This window comes from Pangasianodon hypophthalmus, chromosome 26, assembly GCF_027358585.1.
Source record: "Pangasianodon hypophthalmus isolate fPanHyp1 chromosome 26, fPanHyp1.pri, whole genome shotgun sequence".
NCBI classification, from domain to species: Eukaryota; Metazoa; Chordata; class Actinopteri; order Siluriformes; family Pangasiidae; genus Pangasianodon; species Pangasianodon hypophthalmus.
The window spans coordinates 9,958,234-9,976,854 of NC_069735.1; the positions used below are offsets into that span (position 1 = coordinate 9,958,234).

The window sequence follows — 18,621 nt, forward strand, 5'->3', positions numbered from 1 at the left end:
ACAGTGAACTGCTTGCTTCTTGTGATAACTCATTAGCACAGACCATCAACAGAGGGGGAAAAAAGCGGGGAGAGTGACAGACAGCATGTGAGAGAAACATGCACTTGTGAGGAGAATCCCTCGAGTAAACGCATTCCTTGAGAACATCAGGCAATTACATGGAGGTTGTTTGCCTAATTAAAGAGCACAGGAAATGGGTGGTAAACATTGCCCTCTCCAACAACTTCAAAGCAAACTGCTCTCTTGCATCGGTCACTAATGTGCTACTTCCTCAAATAATCAAGGATAAATTTTAGAATGAAGTCATTAATAGGGCTCCACTGCAGGAAGACCAAGTCCAAGGTGTTTCTTAACTGACAGAACATACAGTCCTGTTCCTGTCTTATCAGCGTTATGGGACATGCAGTAACAGCACCTGCTGTTTCCGACAGCTTTACTTAATACTCATCGGAATGGAATAAATATTGGCAAAGTGTGTTATAAGACAGTGCTGTTGAATTCTCAATTCTGATTGGTCAGAAAGTGTTGATTAATTTTCTCTGATAGTAGAACTGCCTGTAATTCAAATCACAAGTTTATATTAATGCATTTGTTCTACTACATTATCATTTCTATAGTAACAACTTACAAAGAAACTGTATGTCAGACACTGCACATGAACACATTTAAAAAAGTGTCACAGTTTTGAAAGGAGCCTACAGTGTCAGCGCTTTGTAACAATCAGAAGTAAAGATGTTTCTTTAAGCTTTCCGACACTAGAAAGTCTTCAAAACTGGTGTCTTCTCGGTAACATGACATGTTGCGTTTTTTTACCGGAGGCTGGTGATGGATTGATGGTTTATAGCTGCTATAATGTAAGTGATAACATGAACTAACTTGTTTCAGGGACATTCAACAACATTAAAAGTGACTATAAACGGATACAAGTACAACGTGTTTTTCATTAAATAGCTGCGGTGTAAGACGAATAAAATACTTCAGGACATGCTGTTATGGAAAAATTTAAGGGTGATGTCATCACACCATAGCATCTATTATCATTTTCCTGGTTTATTCATGACATTATGGGTTTTTTCCCTCATGTTATACATAGAGCAGTGGTTCTCAAAGTGGTGTCCAGTGACTGGACAATTTAACTGAATTTGTTCAAGACAGACTCAAAAACTCAAAACTAAAAAAAAAAAATTAATTATGTCAACTTCAACCTGTCAGGAAGCTTAATTTTGCTAACAAATAAACGAAATATTATTATACACATTTAAGTAATATTCATGAAATAAATCGGTACTAAAGGGATTAGTGGAATTTCTTTTTCAGTTAAAGGGGTCACAGGCTACAGAAAGTTTGAGAACCACTGTAACAGAGTGTACACAAAGTGCTCTGAGAATGTCATGGAGCTTGTTGCCATAAAGTCCGGCTTCCCAAACATTCCCATTTACTCTTCCAGCTCCCTCTAGCAGCTGTTCTCCATTAACACGTGTTTGTTAATATGTGTGGATAGGAATGGTGTGTTTATGTGCGTAACACTGGCTATATGCCTTCAGAAAAGAGGAGGGAGAGGGGAAAAAAGACAAGAAAATTGAAGACATAAAATTGAAAAAAAAAAACAGTGAAAATGAAAGATGGAGAGTGAGATGCAAAATAAAGTATATCACGTCTAAGTACAATCTTTAATATTCTCAATCCTGTGAAAGTTGAACAATTTCGTAAGCGCGATACAAAAGTATCTTATAATGAGATTCTAAAAAACACCAACGCTGTCATTCAACATAGCAAATGCTGTGACAAATATAGACATCTATTTTTTTATGTTATTTTTAATGTGTAGATAACGTGATACCTCTGTTTCCCATTTTGCTGCAAAGACATTTCAATGAACTTCAGTCACTGTTGCTTTTCTCTTTTCTCTTTTCTTTCAGAGAAAGTAAACGTAAAAAGGGACCTATTACATAACCATGAGGAACCTCACAATATGGGAAGACTCCTAGCAACAAACAAACACTCTGAATGTAAAAAATACTTTAAAAGTGATTAACATTTGTAGGTTTTTTATGGACATAGGTGAAACTCACTCTGCAATAGTCATCTATAAAGCGCAGTCTCTTCATGGCCACGTCTCGTACATGACTTCGTCGAAACAGGATTTTACCTTAATGAGGAAAAAGAGTCAACAATAGAGAGAGTTCAAAAATAACACAAGGCAGCTACTGTAGCACTGTACATGCAAAAAAATTATAAATGATAAATTAAAAAAAAAAACTCATTGTTTTTCACAGTAAACAAATCAACATCTGCCTGAGCAGTGGACCAGAAACAACTTCACTCTGATCACCAATTAACAATATTTCCCTCTCAGTATGATCAAATTGGAAGATTCTGCTAGAGTTAAAACTACTAAAATCCCTTTATCCCTTCTTATTTGAGGCTTTTTCTACTCGAGTGCCCATAACACAACTGCAATATGATACACAGCAAAATGTATTCAAATTTGGCTGGCCTTAGGTCAGCGTCCTCTATTATCTCCGTCCTACTGCATTATACGAGATCCAACAAAATGCTTCTCTAATCAGATTAAACAGGTAATTCAAGAACTATGGATGCTGTTTTTAGGACATGTAGAGGTCTACAAGGATATAAAGCTGCAAAGATATACTTGTTTTATGAATAACAATGAATTCTGAGCTCTAAGTCATTTCAATCTCACCATATTGTGTTGTGCTGGGTGACATGGTTTCCTGTGCCCACGAGTCATTGACTTTAATGCCACAGAACAGCATGGGGCATTTTATGATACTGTTTATCAATGTGGGTGTCAAGCCTTATTAAATTGGGTATGCGGCTGGGGAAAGGAAGAGAGATATAGTGATTTCATGTGTGTGTGATACATAAACTTTCAAGGTTGTATATGAGTTTGAACAGGGCCAGATGAGCCATCCATCCATTGGAGAGAAAGGGACATAAATAGAAACAGGGAGAGAGACAGAGTGGTCCTAACACTTTACTGCACCAACTGATAAACCATTCAAGCGCTAAACAGCACAGTTCAAGGCCAACTCCAAATGTGCTCATTGTATCCAGTTCTCTATGCACTTTTGTTTATATTTTGACATGTGCATTGATTTTGGCTTTCGTCCTGTTTGTGCCCAGCCCTGTCATTGGTTAATTATCCTATTGTGTTCACCAGTTCTGTGTTCAGTCCTGTATTACTTTGCCTATTTATTCTCTGATATTTCTGCTTCTTGTTGTGAAGTCTTGCCAACTGTGTCAAGCAGTTCTGAGCGTTGTTTCCCTGTGTATTGTATGGTTTTCCGTCTATCACTTGTATTATTGTTTCTGAATATGAATTATCCTACATGTGTATTGACCGCAAGCTATGGACTATGACTATGATTCTTGGATTTCCCAAAGTAAGTACCACACTGAGTTTACGCACTTGCGTCCTGCCTCTGACCATACTTTACACTTCTCCACTTTGACTTTAACATCGCAACCCAGAATCTTCCTGTTTAACCTCTTAAAGGAACTCTGAAACACATTACATATGTTTCTACTGAAAATCGGTGAGGTTTCTAGTGATTCTGTGCTAATTTATTGATTGATGCTGTATTTTCATTGTTCCTATGAGACATTAGCAGCTGTGTGCCTCGCTGAAGTCACAACAGGACATTACATGCGCAGCTACAATGGCATTTACTAGAAGAAAAAAATCAACAATCTCAAACATAAGGGATAAAGGACTCAAAGTTTCGGTTTGCAGTGCACCTATATGATGCAGTTGATCTGAGTTATGCCAGATGCTTGGCTCAGCTAGTCAGAGATCTAAAAGATGATAAGTGCAATGGTACTGACAACAGTATTAGCATGGAGTTGAAGCTTTGGAACCTTTGAGGAGGTGAGAGCTGGAAAGAATAAAGGATTTAAACACGGCTGCATAATTCTCTTTAGATAGAGATGAAGTAAGGACACAGCAGTGGGTCCTGTGAGTTTAAGGGGTTAAATATTTTCATAGAGCTGAATTCTGACTACAAACTCCCAATAACAGGGACAATGTCAAACATGGACAAAAGAATGCAAAGTCAGTAAATGCACTCCAGCCAGAGAAACATACTGATACACAAAAGCATGTAATTACATAGGGTCAAGTCAATAAGATATTCTGAACTCGATAGAGAAAGCTATCAGAAACACTTCATATGGGAAATAGTATCTGAAGCCTAAGGTTAAATTAAGTCCTGAAACAACACTCATGATACTTTCCCACTCTCTCCTAAACAGATCTGCATGTCTCACTCAACTCTGCTACGGGTTTCCCAGCCCTGTATGCAGCTCAAACCTATCTGACTCGAAAACTAATACCTAACATGCTCAATAGGAGTGTATATCATCTTCTGAGACAATAAGAAATTCATCTTGATAGTCATCCATTCAATGAAAGATATATTTACTCCCCATGAATTAAGGCCTTCTTCACCAGAAATGACAAGCACAGAGGCCAAACCTCCTTCACTGACTAAAAGACACCGAGGCCACACCTCTTTCAATAAAGTGTGACATGAAGGCCACACCTCCTTTGCTGGAACTGACAGGCACAGACACCAGTTTTTCTTTACTGCATTTGCACAGTGGCCTTCACTGGGACTGACATGCACAAATACCATGCTTTCTTCACTGAAAGAAGCCATGCCTCCTTCTCATATTTGACTGAAGTGCATACAGGTCATGCCTCCCTCAATGGAACTGACAAGCACAAAGGACACGCCTCCTTTACTGGGACTGACAGGTATAGAGTCTACTCCTCCTTCACTGGGACTGAAAAGCATGGTGGCCACGCCTCTCTTACCACAACTGACAGGCACAGAGGCCAGGCCTCCTCCATTCAGACTGACAGGCACACATTTATTACTGGAACTGACAAGCACAAAGGCCACGCCTCATTCACTGGGACTGACAGAACTAAAACCCACAGTGTGGATAATGTACAGATAACATTTTTTTACTAAATAATACTACAACTGTAATATAAAGAGATGAAATTGTGAGCATCCTGTTCTGATTGCCCTGATTCTGTGTAGGCGTAGTGTGACTGAAACTATGGTATTGATTCATGATTAATGCTCTAATACTGCAATCTTTAACCTTTCCTGTTTTACTTATCTGAAAGGAAATGAGGACATTTTATTGCATTTTTTTTGTGCATTTATGTTATTAGAAGAGTGGCATGCTACAACCTTAATTCGAAATATACAATACAAAGCACTACTGCAGACCAAAATTTGCACTCCTGCAAGACAGATTAATATACAGGAATTACCAAGACATTCAAACAGCTGTCCTGGGAGTGATCATGCGTCCCACTCTATGTAAAATCGATGTGTTCAGATGACGTGTGAAGGCTTTTTAGAGACAGTGTGACTGCAGTCAGACAGAAGAAAAGACTGGAGACTAGAAGATGAGAGAGGTGCCGAGTCAGCAAGGGTTTGAAAACGCACATCATATTGTCTCTCTCTCGCTCCGCTGCATTATTCATCGCTCTCCTATGCTTCTCCTAACGATTCTTTGACACACTGACAGCATGAGTATTTGTGTGAGCGTGAGTGTGTGGGTCTTAACAGCCTGGGGATTAAAAAAGAGGGGGTCCTAGCCAACCATTCAAATGACGTACCACAGACAGTATTGCTGGCAGCCTGCATTTGTCACTGCATGTGTGAGTGTGGGGGATGGAGTGATTGAATGACAGAGAACAGAAAAAAGAGCAAAGGAAGTGCCTTTTCTCACCTGGAAGAAAAGGGATGATGCGCTTTTTGGGGTCCTTCTGCCCTCCCTCGATTGGGAACTTGTCGAGAAGCTGCATCTGGAAAAAAAAAAAAAAAAAAAAAAGAAAATGATATTTCAAAACACACATCAACACTACAACAATCTAAAATAATCATATCCCAAAACACACTGCTTGTGCAGTCTTAATGGATTTCAAGCTTTGAAAATCTAAGTCTGGTTTGATTTGTTTACTCTACAGCCATCTATAATGTCCAAACTGCATATTGTGATACTGATAATATCCGACACTATAAATCATTGACAACAGCAGTACCTCCATTTGAAGCAAAAGTACTCTGCCCTCTCTGAACGCAGCCCCGGAATCAAATTCAAAGCAATTCTGCTTTCTCCTTTTTATCATTTCAAGTATGACCCACCAGGTCACGGCCTCTCTTCCACGTCTCCTACTTAGTCACCGGACGGGTTCCTCTAAGTGTCCAACCAATTAATCCCATCCCTCCTAGCATACACCCTACCTACTCTCACCACTAATGAGTGTGCGTGTGGGGTGTGTGTGCATGTGCCTACGTGTTTGCAGAGCTCCTTTGTGAAATAATTCATAATGGCCATTTTATAAAACAATATACTACCGAGCACAAACTTCTGACACACAAGGTGCCATTTCTGCTGTATTATATTCATCCTCCTGCACATAATTGCCCATTTTGAGCGTTCCAGACAAGGTGGCTGCCTCATTTCAGACAGGAAAAATACAGAGGAAGATAAACAAACTAGTGGGTCTAGGACGAGCAAAACCAGCTTTTATGAAGACACTCAAAAGAATTTTTCAGGACTGTTCTTTTGTTTCATGGATAGTCAAATAAAGGTTTCGTTCTCCAAGGTACAAATCAGGTGCTCTTGTGCTCTTCAAGGCATAAGTGTGGTCCTTAAGGTCCAATTATATATCTTAAATAAGATTTAAAGGTACACTTGGTCACATTCCTGAGTGAAATATACAAATGAAAGGTACAGAAGATGTACCCTTGAGGCACCCAATGACGTGCATTTGTATCTTTTTTGCGCCATTTCCTGCACAGTTTTATATTGTTTTTTACAATTTTCATTCCTAAAAGTACTACAGCACTACAGCCTGATGAGGACTTACTCTCTCAATGTTTTCAAATACAAAATAATTAAAACATCAATAAATGTAAAACGTATTTTGTGATGATGTTAAACCAAGAGGCTGAGTGTTACAGTAATTTTATCATGGGTAAGGGTGTTCTTAGGCATGACACACCAATTTTCCTGTGGGTATTGGTGGTTCTTCCACACAAACTTGTTCTACACATGCTTTGATAAATAAGACCCAGGCACTCCAAAAAAAAAAAAAAAAAATACAAATGTTCAATTCTAAGCTGGTCCTGAGCACTTAGTCATATTCATAGTCTTGTCTGTTGGAGAGATGTTTCATGTTTTGAGAGCGTGTCAAAGTAGGCGGCTGTGTGGAACAGAATCACTGATGAAACAGCCAACAAATTCTGAGCACAGAAATGATTTCAAACAGCAGGATACAGTCACAAATAACCTTCGGAGGTGTTTCGAGTGAAATTATGGGATTCTAATGTTCTTTTACTAAGCATTTAATGGTGCCTCAGGGCAGCGAGGCAGTAATCCGCCTCCAGGGCCAGCAAAACTAAACAAAACTGAAACGACTCGGGAAATGTAGAATTGTCACTGTGAACATTATTACATTTGTGAAGTGTTGTGAAGAGTAATATCATCTCAAATGATCAAGCTTGTGTTTGTGTGTATATGTTAATCACTAGATAAATCACAGATGGCAAAAATCACACACGTGCTGAGGAAGAGGTTGAAAGAGAGAAAGAGGGAAAGATGGAGAGAGACAATGATGAGGAGCCAAAGAGAAATAACAATAAGGCTGAGGCAGGGTAATCATGAAAGCTCTCTCGCTCTCTCTCTCCTCTCTCTCTATGAGAGTGTTTGTTCACCTGGTTCCACCTTATTCCAGATGTGTGGTCTGCTCTCTTGCGCTCTCTGTCACACGTACACGCTTTATTTTCTCTATTTCTGCTAGCCTTGCTAAACAGTTTCCTTCAGAAAATAAACAGACCAGTTTTGACATTTGGCCTTGGCTCATAGCAAGTGGAGTAATTGAAATTTGAGTGATTGTGGAACTGGAAACACACACATACACACACACACACAAACATGGTTTAAGATATAATGAAAAAGTCAGAGTTATAACTGTATAAAAATCTATCTAACTAAACAATTAATAATGTCTTCTTTAAAGATGCACAGTATAAAGTTTCTCTCATCTCTTCTATTGTGTGTAGTGGTAGTCCTTTTAGCACCAGTGTTACTATTCATTTTAGTGTGGCCTTGAAATTTCTGTTAAATTCTGTTTCCGTTCTAGTTGGAGCTTCAGTTATAGTCATTTCAGTTGTGGAGATGTGAAGTGATATTTTGCATCTGATCTTTAGAGAAGAATGTATGAATACACATGGTAGCAGTCTTTCTGTAAGCAAAATAAGTTTAAAGTATCATTAACGATCTATACGTGAAAATCAGTACTTCTGGTTGAATGGTACATTTAAGTACAAAATTCAATGTTTCTGGAGCAGATATATGAGTATGCAGTTATGCAAGCTAAGACGTATCTTTATTGGTAATGGAACTTTCATCCAAATGTATAGCCTTGAAACAGTATTTTAATGTGATGCACATTATCAGTAGAAGTCCCTGCATACAATACATTTGGAGGAAATTTTTGTTTCACATAATTCATCATTTGTGTTTTCTCTCTACTAACACCACACTGTTAGAATCTGCTCATGATCTTTACCAAAATATAACCCAAACATCTACACAGGACTGTCATACAGTTTGTTATTATTAGAAACCTGACATGGACTTTTGTGGAAGAGAGTTAAATTCAAAATATTCCCACAGTGCATTCACTCTCCTCCTACCATTTTCCATATTAGACTAAAGTAAAGGCGAATGTTGGCAGAGAAACAAAAACACAAATTAATTCTCGCCTGCTTTATATTACATATCTGTCAGTTTCAGAGGCACATGTTTGGTTGTAGTTAGTTATAGCAGTTGTGGTAGTAGTAATAGTAGTAGCAGTAGTAAATTTATTATATTACTTTATTTAATTTCAAGAAACTGGTTTTGTGGGATGAACAGTATGGTCATCTGTGGTCTCTTTAGTGTTCTGTGTGACGTAACAAGAACCAGCCACTGAGACGGTGCTATTTGTGAATAGTGCTTGGGCCCCGCAGATCGCTGCTATAATAACCTACTGAGTACCAGGAAGTTACCTTGGGAGTTCATTATTATATACTCTGTAAAGGTAAAAACCCGTTCAATGCTTTTAAAACATGGTGATGTAGTCCAAGCACATGTGGAGAGGGACTCATTTCAAACTGTGAGACACTGGTTTGAATTTTCTGCCCATAGAAGCAGATTTCAAATTCAGATACTTCCCCCATTCTCTATCCCAGGAATTCATATCTCATCTCCCCCTTTCTGCCTCTGTGGTCTCATTCTCACTCCCACCTGTTCTCTACCCCAGCACACAGTCCCCTCTGCGCCGCTCCCTTCAAGAAGAAAAAAAGGAAAGAAAGATATTTTATGGATGACAGACAGGAGGAAAAGGGGGGAGACAATAGGCTCTGAGGGAAAAAAAAGAAAGCAAAGTAGCCGGAAGGAGAAGAAACATGTAGGAGGGAGAGAAAGGGAGAGAGAGGGAGAGAAGTTGTTTCACTTCGCAGCAGTAAGGCACCTGAGAGACTTCTCGAGTCTCCATAGCAACAGAGGGAGGGGAGAGGAAAAGGAAAGCGGTGTGATTGGATAAAAGGAAGTGCGTGGCAAGTCTGTGATTGAGAAGGACGTAGAAATCTCCTGATTCTTTCCTCTTACATAGCCATGCACACACACACTCACAGACATACACACAAACATACATATTTAGTATGCACTTAGCATGCAATTTCACACCACACATACACACACACACACACACACACACACACACAAAACCATGAAAGTCAATGTCACTCGCCAAATCAAGGTATGGTATAGAATACTAACCATCTTATTTCACTTCCTACATTCATATTCGCTGATCTCTTGCACAGAAGAATTAATGACTGCATCTCTTTCCTATCCACATGCCAAAGAAGAGATGCATGCATGCATTGTGGATGAGACATGATGGAGGTCAATAAACAACGCAAGTAAAAGAATTAACCTGCAAATGTGAAATTCTACAATTTGTAGTTTGTGTCTTTTTTAAAAGACTGGCAAAGAACAAAAAAAAAAGACATTACCTCAGGAAGACTTCACATTTTATTTATCCTCTATGGTCTAATTAGCAAACTGACAACATGACATAAACACAGCTGGACAAAGATGTATTACTTTATTCTCCCCATGTCAGATTCTATTGCTCTAGTCGAAAGTGGTAACCACTATAACAACAAAATATAAAAACTTCAAAGATCTCATTTGTAGCTACAAACTAATCATTAATGGTTAAGCATTAAAAGCTAGCTGATGTCTCCATTCAGTCGTTAGTTGCTTATTCCGGACCTCCGGACTTTAATGTAAAATTATGTACACTTTACAAATTTTAGTTGAATACCCCTTCCACAAGCCATGACTTAGCATTTTGGATAGTTTCACCAGCTTTGCAAATGCAAGCTCAATAAATTCAGAAGTACTACGTCAAGTCCTACATATATACAAGCTTTTGTATATAAGAAGTCTCAATATACCTTGCTTGTCAACCTGCCCAGTCTGCTTGCTAGCAAACTAGCTGACTCACCTAGATGAGATGAGAAGAATTTGTGTGTGAAATCTCACCACAATTCAACTCAAACTCATTTTCAACTGTTGCTCACGTTATGTCACAGATGGAGGAAAGTGCTATCCGCCCTCTTCTGCATACAGGAGCTCACAGACACCTGGGATTGGCTAGTATCACTCTGATTAGCAGAGGAAAGAGTATGCCATCCCTCCTACCCAGACAGCATGTCCAATTTTGCTCTCATGGATGGCTTGTGGCATCATGAGTATTCTACATGTTTTCTGTAACACCACTCCGGAGCCTGAAATGAGTGTCAAATCGCTTGTGAAATTTCTCTGACAAAATGCTACAGTGCCTGGGCCTGGAAGTAGGTGAAGAGAAAATAACGCACTACAACTACACAATTGGGTTCAAGAAAGCCTGTCATGGAGCTGCGTCAGGGGGAATGCATTGAAAAATGTGAAGGCAAGACCAGTAAGTTCTCTCACATAGAGTGAGCTCTGAGACGCAGCTTGATCAGATGGCCTACCCTGCAAGAAAGGGAAAAAATAAGTCACTTGGAAGCATCAAATCCTGACTGTACCTCTGGAGCTCCATAAAAACGTAAGGCAACACTGAGAATATAATAACATAACAGTGACTTAGCTTCCACTTTAGCTCCAAGTGTTCCCAGGACAGGCTCCGGATCCTCTCTGACCAGGATAAAGTGGTTACTGAAGATGAATGAATGAAACGTTTTAGCTCTGAGAGGGAGCTCCGTCTCAACGCTTACAGCATATACTTAATGTTTCCCATGACCCAATGCTAAATATGAGTCATGTGACACCAGCTAATGCTTACTGATTCATGCCATATTGCATGACATCATTAGCAACCAATTACAGCAGCTGTGCTTCAGCTTATGGCTTTCCTCTCTGCAAAACAACACTGCTTAAAACCAGAGTTATGAAAATATAAAGTCTCATTTTAAATGTTTTTTTTTAATCCTTTCATTAGGACATACTGTAAGAGCTGACTGTATAAGAAACATCATTGTAAAGTTGAGGTAAGGACACGGATTTGGAACAGGGACACGTGTTTAACTTGTCGAACACAAGCTCTGCAGCCACAGAGGATATACGACCACTCGATAAATCTTTAATCTGCTATAGCTCTGCTAGAAAGTGAATGACTAAAATGAAACAAAAATCAAAGGTTTCCTCTGCATAGCCGTTATTATCACAGAGTACGTAATTCTTTCAGATTTTGCTGGATATAAATCAACACTGTACAGGTTCATTTGTCAGACAGTTGAGTAATAATCAAAATCAAGACTTCAGGACTAGGTATAATTAGTTTCTCAAATGTCTGATTTTATCATAAGTCCTTGCTACCAGACTTTCTCAAGTCAAGGACACTAGAACAGTGAGAATGAGTTTGATGGTTCAAATACAATTTTAATATTTAGTCTATCCAAACATGTTTTTGGCCAAATGACTATTGCGTTGTTTAATACACCTCAAAAAGAAATCTGAATAAATTTATGATGTTCAACATTCAAACATTGTAAGAAGTGTCAGAAAAATTATATTATATGTAAGTACTTCATTTCGAATAGGCACTTATTGGAAGCAGTTTGTAGCAAAAATCACAAATACCCTATGTAGTTAGGATTTATTGGGCCATTTTGTATTTCGGTAACTGTGCTTAAAAAAGATTAAAAGGGCTCTCTTGGTGCAAGAGAAGCATTCACGTTTTCGTCAGGATCACAAGTTCAAATCCCACAAATGCCACAGTCATCCCTGTCTGGGAGCTGAGAGAGCCTAATTGACCATGCTCTTAGACTGGGAGGGATCATATACTCTTTGTCCCCTGTCAATCACAGAGACACTCGCCAATCGTGGGTGTTTGTTAGCTCATGTATGAGGAAGTGGGTGGATAGCGTTTTCCTTCGAGTGTGGTACGCAAAAATGGCAAAAAGACAAGTTGAAAATGGAGGATTTTCACAGCGACAGGTCATTTTGATAAAACCGATGATAAACGTTACGCCAATAACCAACAGAATCCCAGGAAATGCTTAATGTATCAGTACTAATCATTACATCATTTACAGAAATGCCTACACATGGGTAACATTATGTTTCAGGAAACAAGATAACAAGTTTTACAACAATGCAGAATTCAATATGGAGAAATAATAATAAAAAGCTGTTCCACCTGAACATGAAAAATCCCAAAAAAATGTATGTGTGGAGAATGGAGCTGGGGATAAAAGTATAAGAACGCAGTATTTATATCAATATTTGTCCATTATTGTAGCATACTGTATTGTGGATGTATGGAAGAAAGATGGAAAGATGTTTTTTTTTTTAATGTAAAAAATTTCCAATTTAAATGAATTTTACACCTCAAATACACACTGGAAAATTAGCCTCAGCTCTGTTTAAGACTTCATCTTGGTGAAATCATGGCTGTTGTGCGCTCTTTACTGAAAGGTTCTTCTTCATCTTCTCTCATAAACCTTTAGCCAAAGATCCAGGGCTGGAAAGCTGATCTCACATCAGCATAAAAGGGCAACTGCCACGCAGCAGTGTAAATCTATTTATTACAACTGAGTCTGATTGACATTTCACTGACAGACACACAGACAGACAGAGAAAAAGGGTTTTTTTTGGCTCCACCTCATTCACTGCTACTTTCTGTGTGTCTGTTCTCCCTATCACTGATGAGAACATTAATCACTGTGAACCTGAAGCGATTGGTCTCACTTTCACTCATGCACGCTAAAGTAGCTGGGTAACTAATGGGTCAGCAACATCTGAAGCATGTCCACACACGCATTAGTGAGGCCAGTATTGAGTTTCAGTAGATATATGTGTGCACACTTGGAGCTTTTACAAAAACCAATTCGCCCTCTCTTGGTTTGATACTTTGTTTTAAAACCTGTCCATTGACCCAACAGAGCCACATTAAGCAAGATCATTACAACAAATAATACAGTATCAATACTATAAATAGTATATAAATAGTATTATATATATATATATAATATAAATAGTATAGTATATAAATAATAGTATATAGTAATAGTAATAGTATATAAACAGTATTATATATATATATATATATATATATATATATATATATATATATATATATAATACTATTTATATACTATTTATAGTATTGATACTGTATTATTTGTTGTAATGATCTTGCTTAATGTGGCTCTGTTGGGTCAATGGACAGGTTTTAAAACAAAGTATCAAACCAAGAGAGGGCGAATTGGTTTTTGTAAAAGCTCCATATATATATATATATATATAATGTATATATAGTATATAAAAGTTCCTATAAAAGTGGACGGTCAGTATATATATATATATATATATATATATATAGATAGATAGATAGATAGATATAAAACTCCAGGATGTGTTGCTACTAGCCACATCTCACCACCCCGTCGTGCCGTGTGTGTTAACAGCCCACCGTGTGTTATTTTTATTTATCACATTAAGGATCGATCACGTTAAAAATGGAATCATCATACTCGTCGTTGAAAAACTGAGCAAAATGTAGATTAGATTTGTGCCCCAGTGAAACTGCTGGCTGATTTTGGAAATCTCTTGAATATCTTTGTGTTAATCGAATTCTTATGCACTTACATCCCACTGAATGTTTGCACACATTTTTGCACAACGTATTTATCTCCTGCTTAATACACATTTATGTATTGAATAAATAAAAGGTTTAAACCAGTGTAGTGATTTCCTGTTATTTTAGATGTCTTTCTGTAGTGTATACAGGGCATTCAGTTGCTGCTATAATTATGTTTTTCAGGGAATAGCTGCCTCTTCGCTGCTTTCTATCTCTTCCATCTTATACTGCACTCATTTTAGAGTGCGCCTTGACCGTGACCGTGAGCATGATGAGACCAACATCACATAAAACAATCTAACTGGCCCGGCAATATTCACTTCTCATTTGCATAAAGTCTCGCTCCCACAACTTATCAAAGACGAGCTATGCGGCCACAGAGAATGTACGGCTGCTCGATAAATCTTTAATCTGCGCTCTACCTCAGGGAAAGTAAATGACCAAATATGAAAAAAAAAAAATCAAAGCTTCCTTCTGCAGAACCGGTGCAGGATTTTCACCAGTGTCAATAGAAAATGTACAGGAGGTGGAAGGAAATATAGCTCGCTCACTTTCCTCAGTTAACCTGACCTTTCTTCTTTCTCTGGACAAACTTTCCAAGTATTATCTGTAATGCACATTAGATCTTCACACATATGAAAGTCTCCATCTCCACCTCTGAGACCTTTTATTACATTGTCATGTGTTGTATAATATAGATATTAACCATCTTCTGCAGCTGTAGCGCTGCTGATCAAGAACAGTTCTATTCTAGGCTCAATATGCTATTAACAATCTATTATAAGGATCACGTCTCAACTGACCCGAGCACTAGAATATTCTTCAGAGGTTTAAGCTAGCAGCAGAAAACCGAGGAGAGAAAGCAGAAGGTGAGCTTTAGCCTTATGTCTTGTCAAGGAGAGAGGACGTGTAATTGTGGGAAATACATAACTTAAAGGAATAATTTGGTGCAACATCAAATGTACACAATTGTCTGTTTAACCCAAATGTAGCTGATGAGCCAGAATATGTTTGCATCTTTAGTTTGCACTAAAACTACAATGCTACTGTAGCTAACAAGCAAAGGAAGTCTTTGGATGAGTCTTTCTCATCCAAAATCCTTTCTGTCTAACATACTGTAAAAAATCCATAGCGTACAAATCGCTAGCCTAAAGCACTCACTAGCATTTTGTTTTTTGCTGCTTTTGTTAAAGAAAAAACTCCTTACTGACTTACTGACACAAAACCTTTTCATTTTTATACATGCTAGCCTTTTCTGACTCCCACCACCTGCTGCACTACACACATTGTCTGGCTGTTAGTAGGAACATTTTTTTTACTAGCCATATTAGGCAGCATGGACACATGCTAGACAATATTTCCAGAATTAGGAATATGAAGGTATAGGGACAAAACTGTGCAGAATACAGTTGTAAAATGTTACTGTTGCGACAAAATGACAGTGTGACAGGCGACATCTGAGTAGAGGTTTTCTTTTTTCAGATGCAAATTAGATATGATGCGTAAAAGCAACAAATCCAAATAATTAGCCAATTAGCGTGGCATGACATTTTTTTCATTTTCCCTCTCATAACTTTAGTTCCTACCAGCAACTAGTTCCTGTGTACTGCTTGACTTAAAAAAATGGAAAAACGCAGAATTGTGGTTTCATCTTATCCTGTCATATACAACCTTTCATTAAATGTGTATAGAGACATAACTTTGTATAAAGGCAGAGAGCTTGCACTGCTAATCACTAATACAAAGCTTAGCAGGGAGTATGTAAATCAAACAACCAATTTTCACAGTAATTTGTCCATTATTTCACTGATGTTTAACTAGTTAGAAGAAGATATATATATATATATATATATATATATATATATATATATATATATATATATGGTGGTGCCTCTGGTGAGTGTACTTGCTAGGAGCTGATAAAGACTATATGGCTACATACAGTCGCACCCTCTCAAGGATTCAAGTCCTCATTACACTTTATATTACATTAGTTGCCACTTTTTAGCCTAGTTAATTGAGTTCCAAGGCTAGCATAATAGGACTTGGCAACACATTGGAGCTTTACTTGCCTGGCATTCCAGCTAATTAATGATTTGTCCACTCCTGTGTATTATCATACACATAACCTCCAACTTTCTAGCAAACTTTAAGAGGCAGAAACTTGGAGTTGGAAAGATACCAAATTTTGTTGGGAAAAAAGAGATTCTGTTTGTCCAAGATGTCTGCCCAACAACATTCCAGCACATAGCTACACTCGTTGTGATATACTGCTGTAGGTCATGCAAGCTTTTAATGGCGGAAATGAAAAGTTGGTCCTAATAACATGTGGTGCATAATGCACAGCATGCTTGTGCAGGAAGCATGTAAAACAGAATAAGTCAATTACATATGCATATAAACACACTTTATAAGTTCAGTGCACAGACACCAGCAGCTGCTTCCCATTTACAAAAAGCTACAAAAGACGGCATCTATTTCCATATGAAACTGTACCTAAGGGCTCATTTTACACTGAGAGAAAAAATAGAGGGAGAACTGGAGAGACAGAAAAGAAGACAGAGGTCCATGTGGACCCAGATAATTTTCTGTGTGTGTGTTTGTGTGTTTGTGTGTGTGTGTGTGTATCAGTTTAAGGAGGATATGAAGGGCAGCCAACTCGCTGCCTCAGAGAGCATTGCCTGTGTAAGGCACTACTCGATTTAGCTCTCTACAATCTCTCACTTTCCATAAGAGTAGTCCTGAAGGCACAGAGCATAACCACATCCCCTGCAGCTACATCCTATATTTCGCTGACCTGGAATCATTTAAACATTTATACCCCTGTGACTCAGAGAATAGTCACTGTGGCTACTACACTATGTGTGTAAATATATACAGTAGATTGTATATTGTAGTACTGTAGCCACAGTGACTGGTCAACAGGAACAAAGTGGATACAGAAGTGGATCCTAAATGAATGAAGATGTGAGGACAGAAAATGTTCAGTGTAACAGTGCATGCAGTACCAAAAGGATATAAATGTTTTCTTCTGTTCTCTAAAAATCCCTAGTTTGTGTTTTGTGTTTTATTAAATATATGTTGGCACACATTGAGAGAGAGAGAGAGAGAGAGAGAGAGATACAGAGAGAGAGACTTTATGTACAGTAATGTCTTTGTGCACCAAAGGGACTTGCCCAGTGTGTGTGTGTGTTTGTGTGTGTCTTTCAATACTGGTGCAGGTGTAGCTAGTCCAAGCCAAGGACTACAGTGAATGTCATACAGACAGCCATACAATATCTAAGTCTGCATATAGTTTATAGCAGCTTCACACAATAGTGTGAAGTAAAAAACTAACCCACTAGCTATGCTGCTAAAAGATTTGGTAAAGCTTACATAAAACTATGGGTATAAAATTTTAATGTTAGGGTTCAGTGGGGTTGAGGTCAGGGCCGTTTTCAGGTCACTCAAGTTCTTCCATTCCAGCTTTGCCATTGGGACATTGTCACGCTGGAACAGGTTTACGCCTCTTAGTTTCTGTGACGGGAGTTTTGATGCTACAGCATACAAAGACATTCTGTACAATTGTACGCTTCCAACTTTGTGGCAACAGTTTAGGGAAGACCCACATATGAGTGTGATGGTCAGGCGTCCACATATTTTTGACCATATAGTGTATGTATGTAAATGCACATCATTTATGCCATACTTTGTTTGTATCTGTGTATTTTGCATTTCTGTACTAATACAAATCATAAATTCATTAACTAGTCCATCAGGTAAGTAAAAGCTCAATTGTACAGCTCCAATGTGCTGCCTGCGCATCTCTTTCTTTTTCCAAAAATATTTGGGGGCCATAATTTTTGATGCATCTCTAATAAGTATGGTTAGCATCACATTAATGAACTCAAAATATTCTGTTTACCTTGAAAGAACATAAAAGCACCGAGTCAGTGCAACTTTCAAGCAGGAAAACTGAGTAGACGTGAGAGCACCAGCCCAAAGATTACTAATGTGAGATGGGAGGAAAGGGGCGGGGCTTCTAATGGGCGTGAGTTAATATTAGCGAATTCCAAACGCCTGCACAACTGTCAATCATTCCAGATTCATATCAATCGGGTCTGCCGTTTTTACTGTGGAAAAAATCTTTTGGTGTATTTTTGAGTGATAACTCATACCAGCGTCCTCAGATGCTAAAATGCTAAGCCACTACTCAAAATTTACAAAGGTTTCTCAAATCATGTCAACATTTATATTTTGTTTGTATCATAGATGTACCTGTTTTGTCTTTTTAATGCCTAGGGGTATCTACTCCTACTTTTGCTGTTGATGTGAGGCCATTTGCTTCATTGTTACATCACTAAGAGTGTGTATGCTGCTAGACAAAAAAAAAAAAAAAAAAACAGAAA

General features: G+C 38.2%; 1 protein-coding gene across 9 annotated transcripts in view; it reads right to left on the reverse strand.

The window, feature by feature from the left end:
* sh3pxd2aa (SH3 and PX domains 2Aa) overlaps nucleotides 1-18,621 on the reverse strand; it is a 110,009-nt gene that overhangs the window by 64,472 nt on the left and 26,916 nt on the right. For all 9 annotated transcript variants that reach the window (XM_053229917.1, XM_053229913.1, XM_053229914.1 and 6 more), the window contains exons 3-4: nucleotides 5,776-5,851; nucleotides 2,073-2,149 (exon numbers count right to left, since the gene is read on the reverse strand). In XM_053229917.1, the coding sequence (XP_053085892.1) occupies nucleotides 2,073-2,149; nucleotides 5,776-5,851 (153 nt within the window). The remainder of the gene's footprint in view (nucleotides 1-2,072; nucleotides 2,150-5,775; nucleotides 5,852-18,621) is intronic.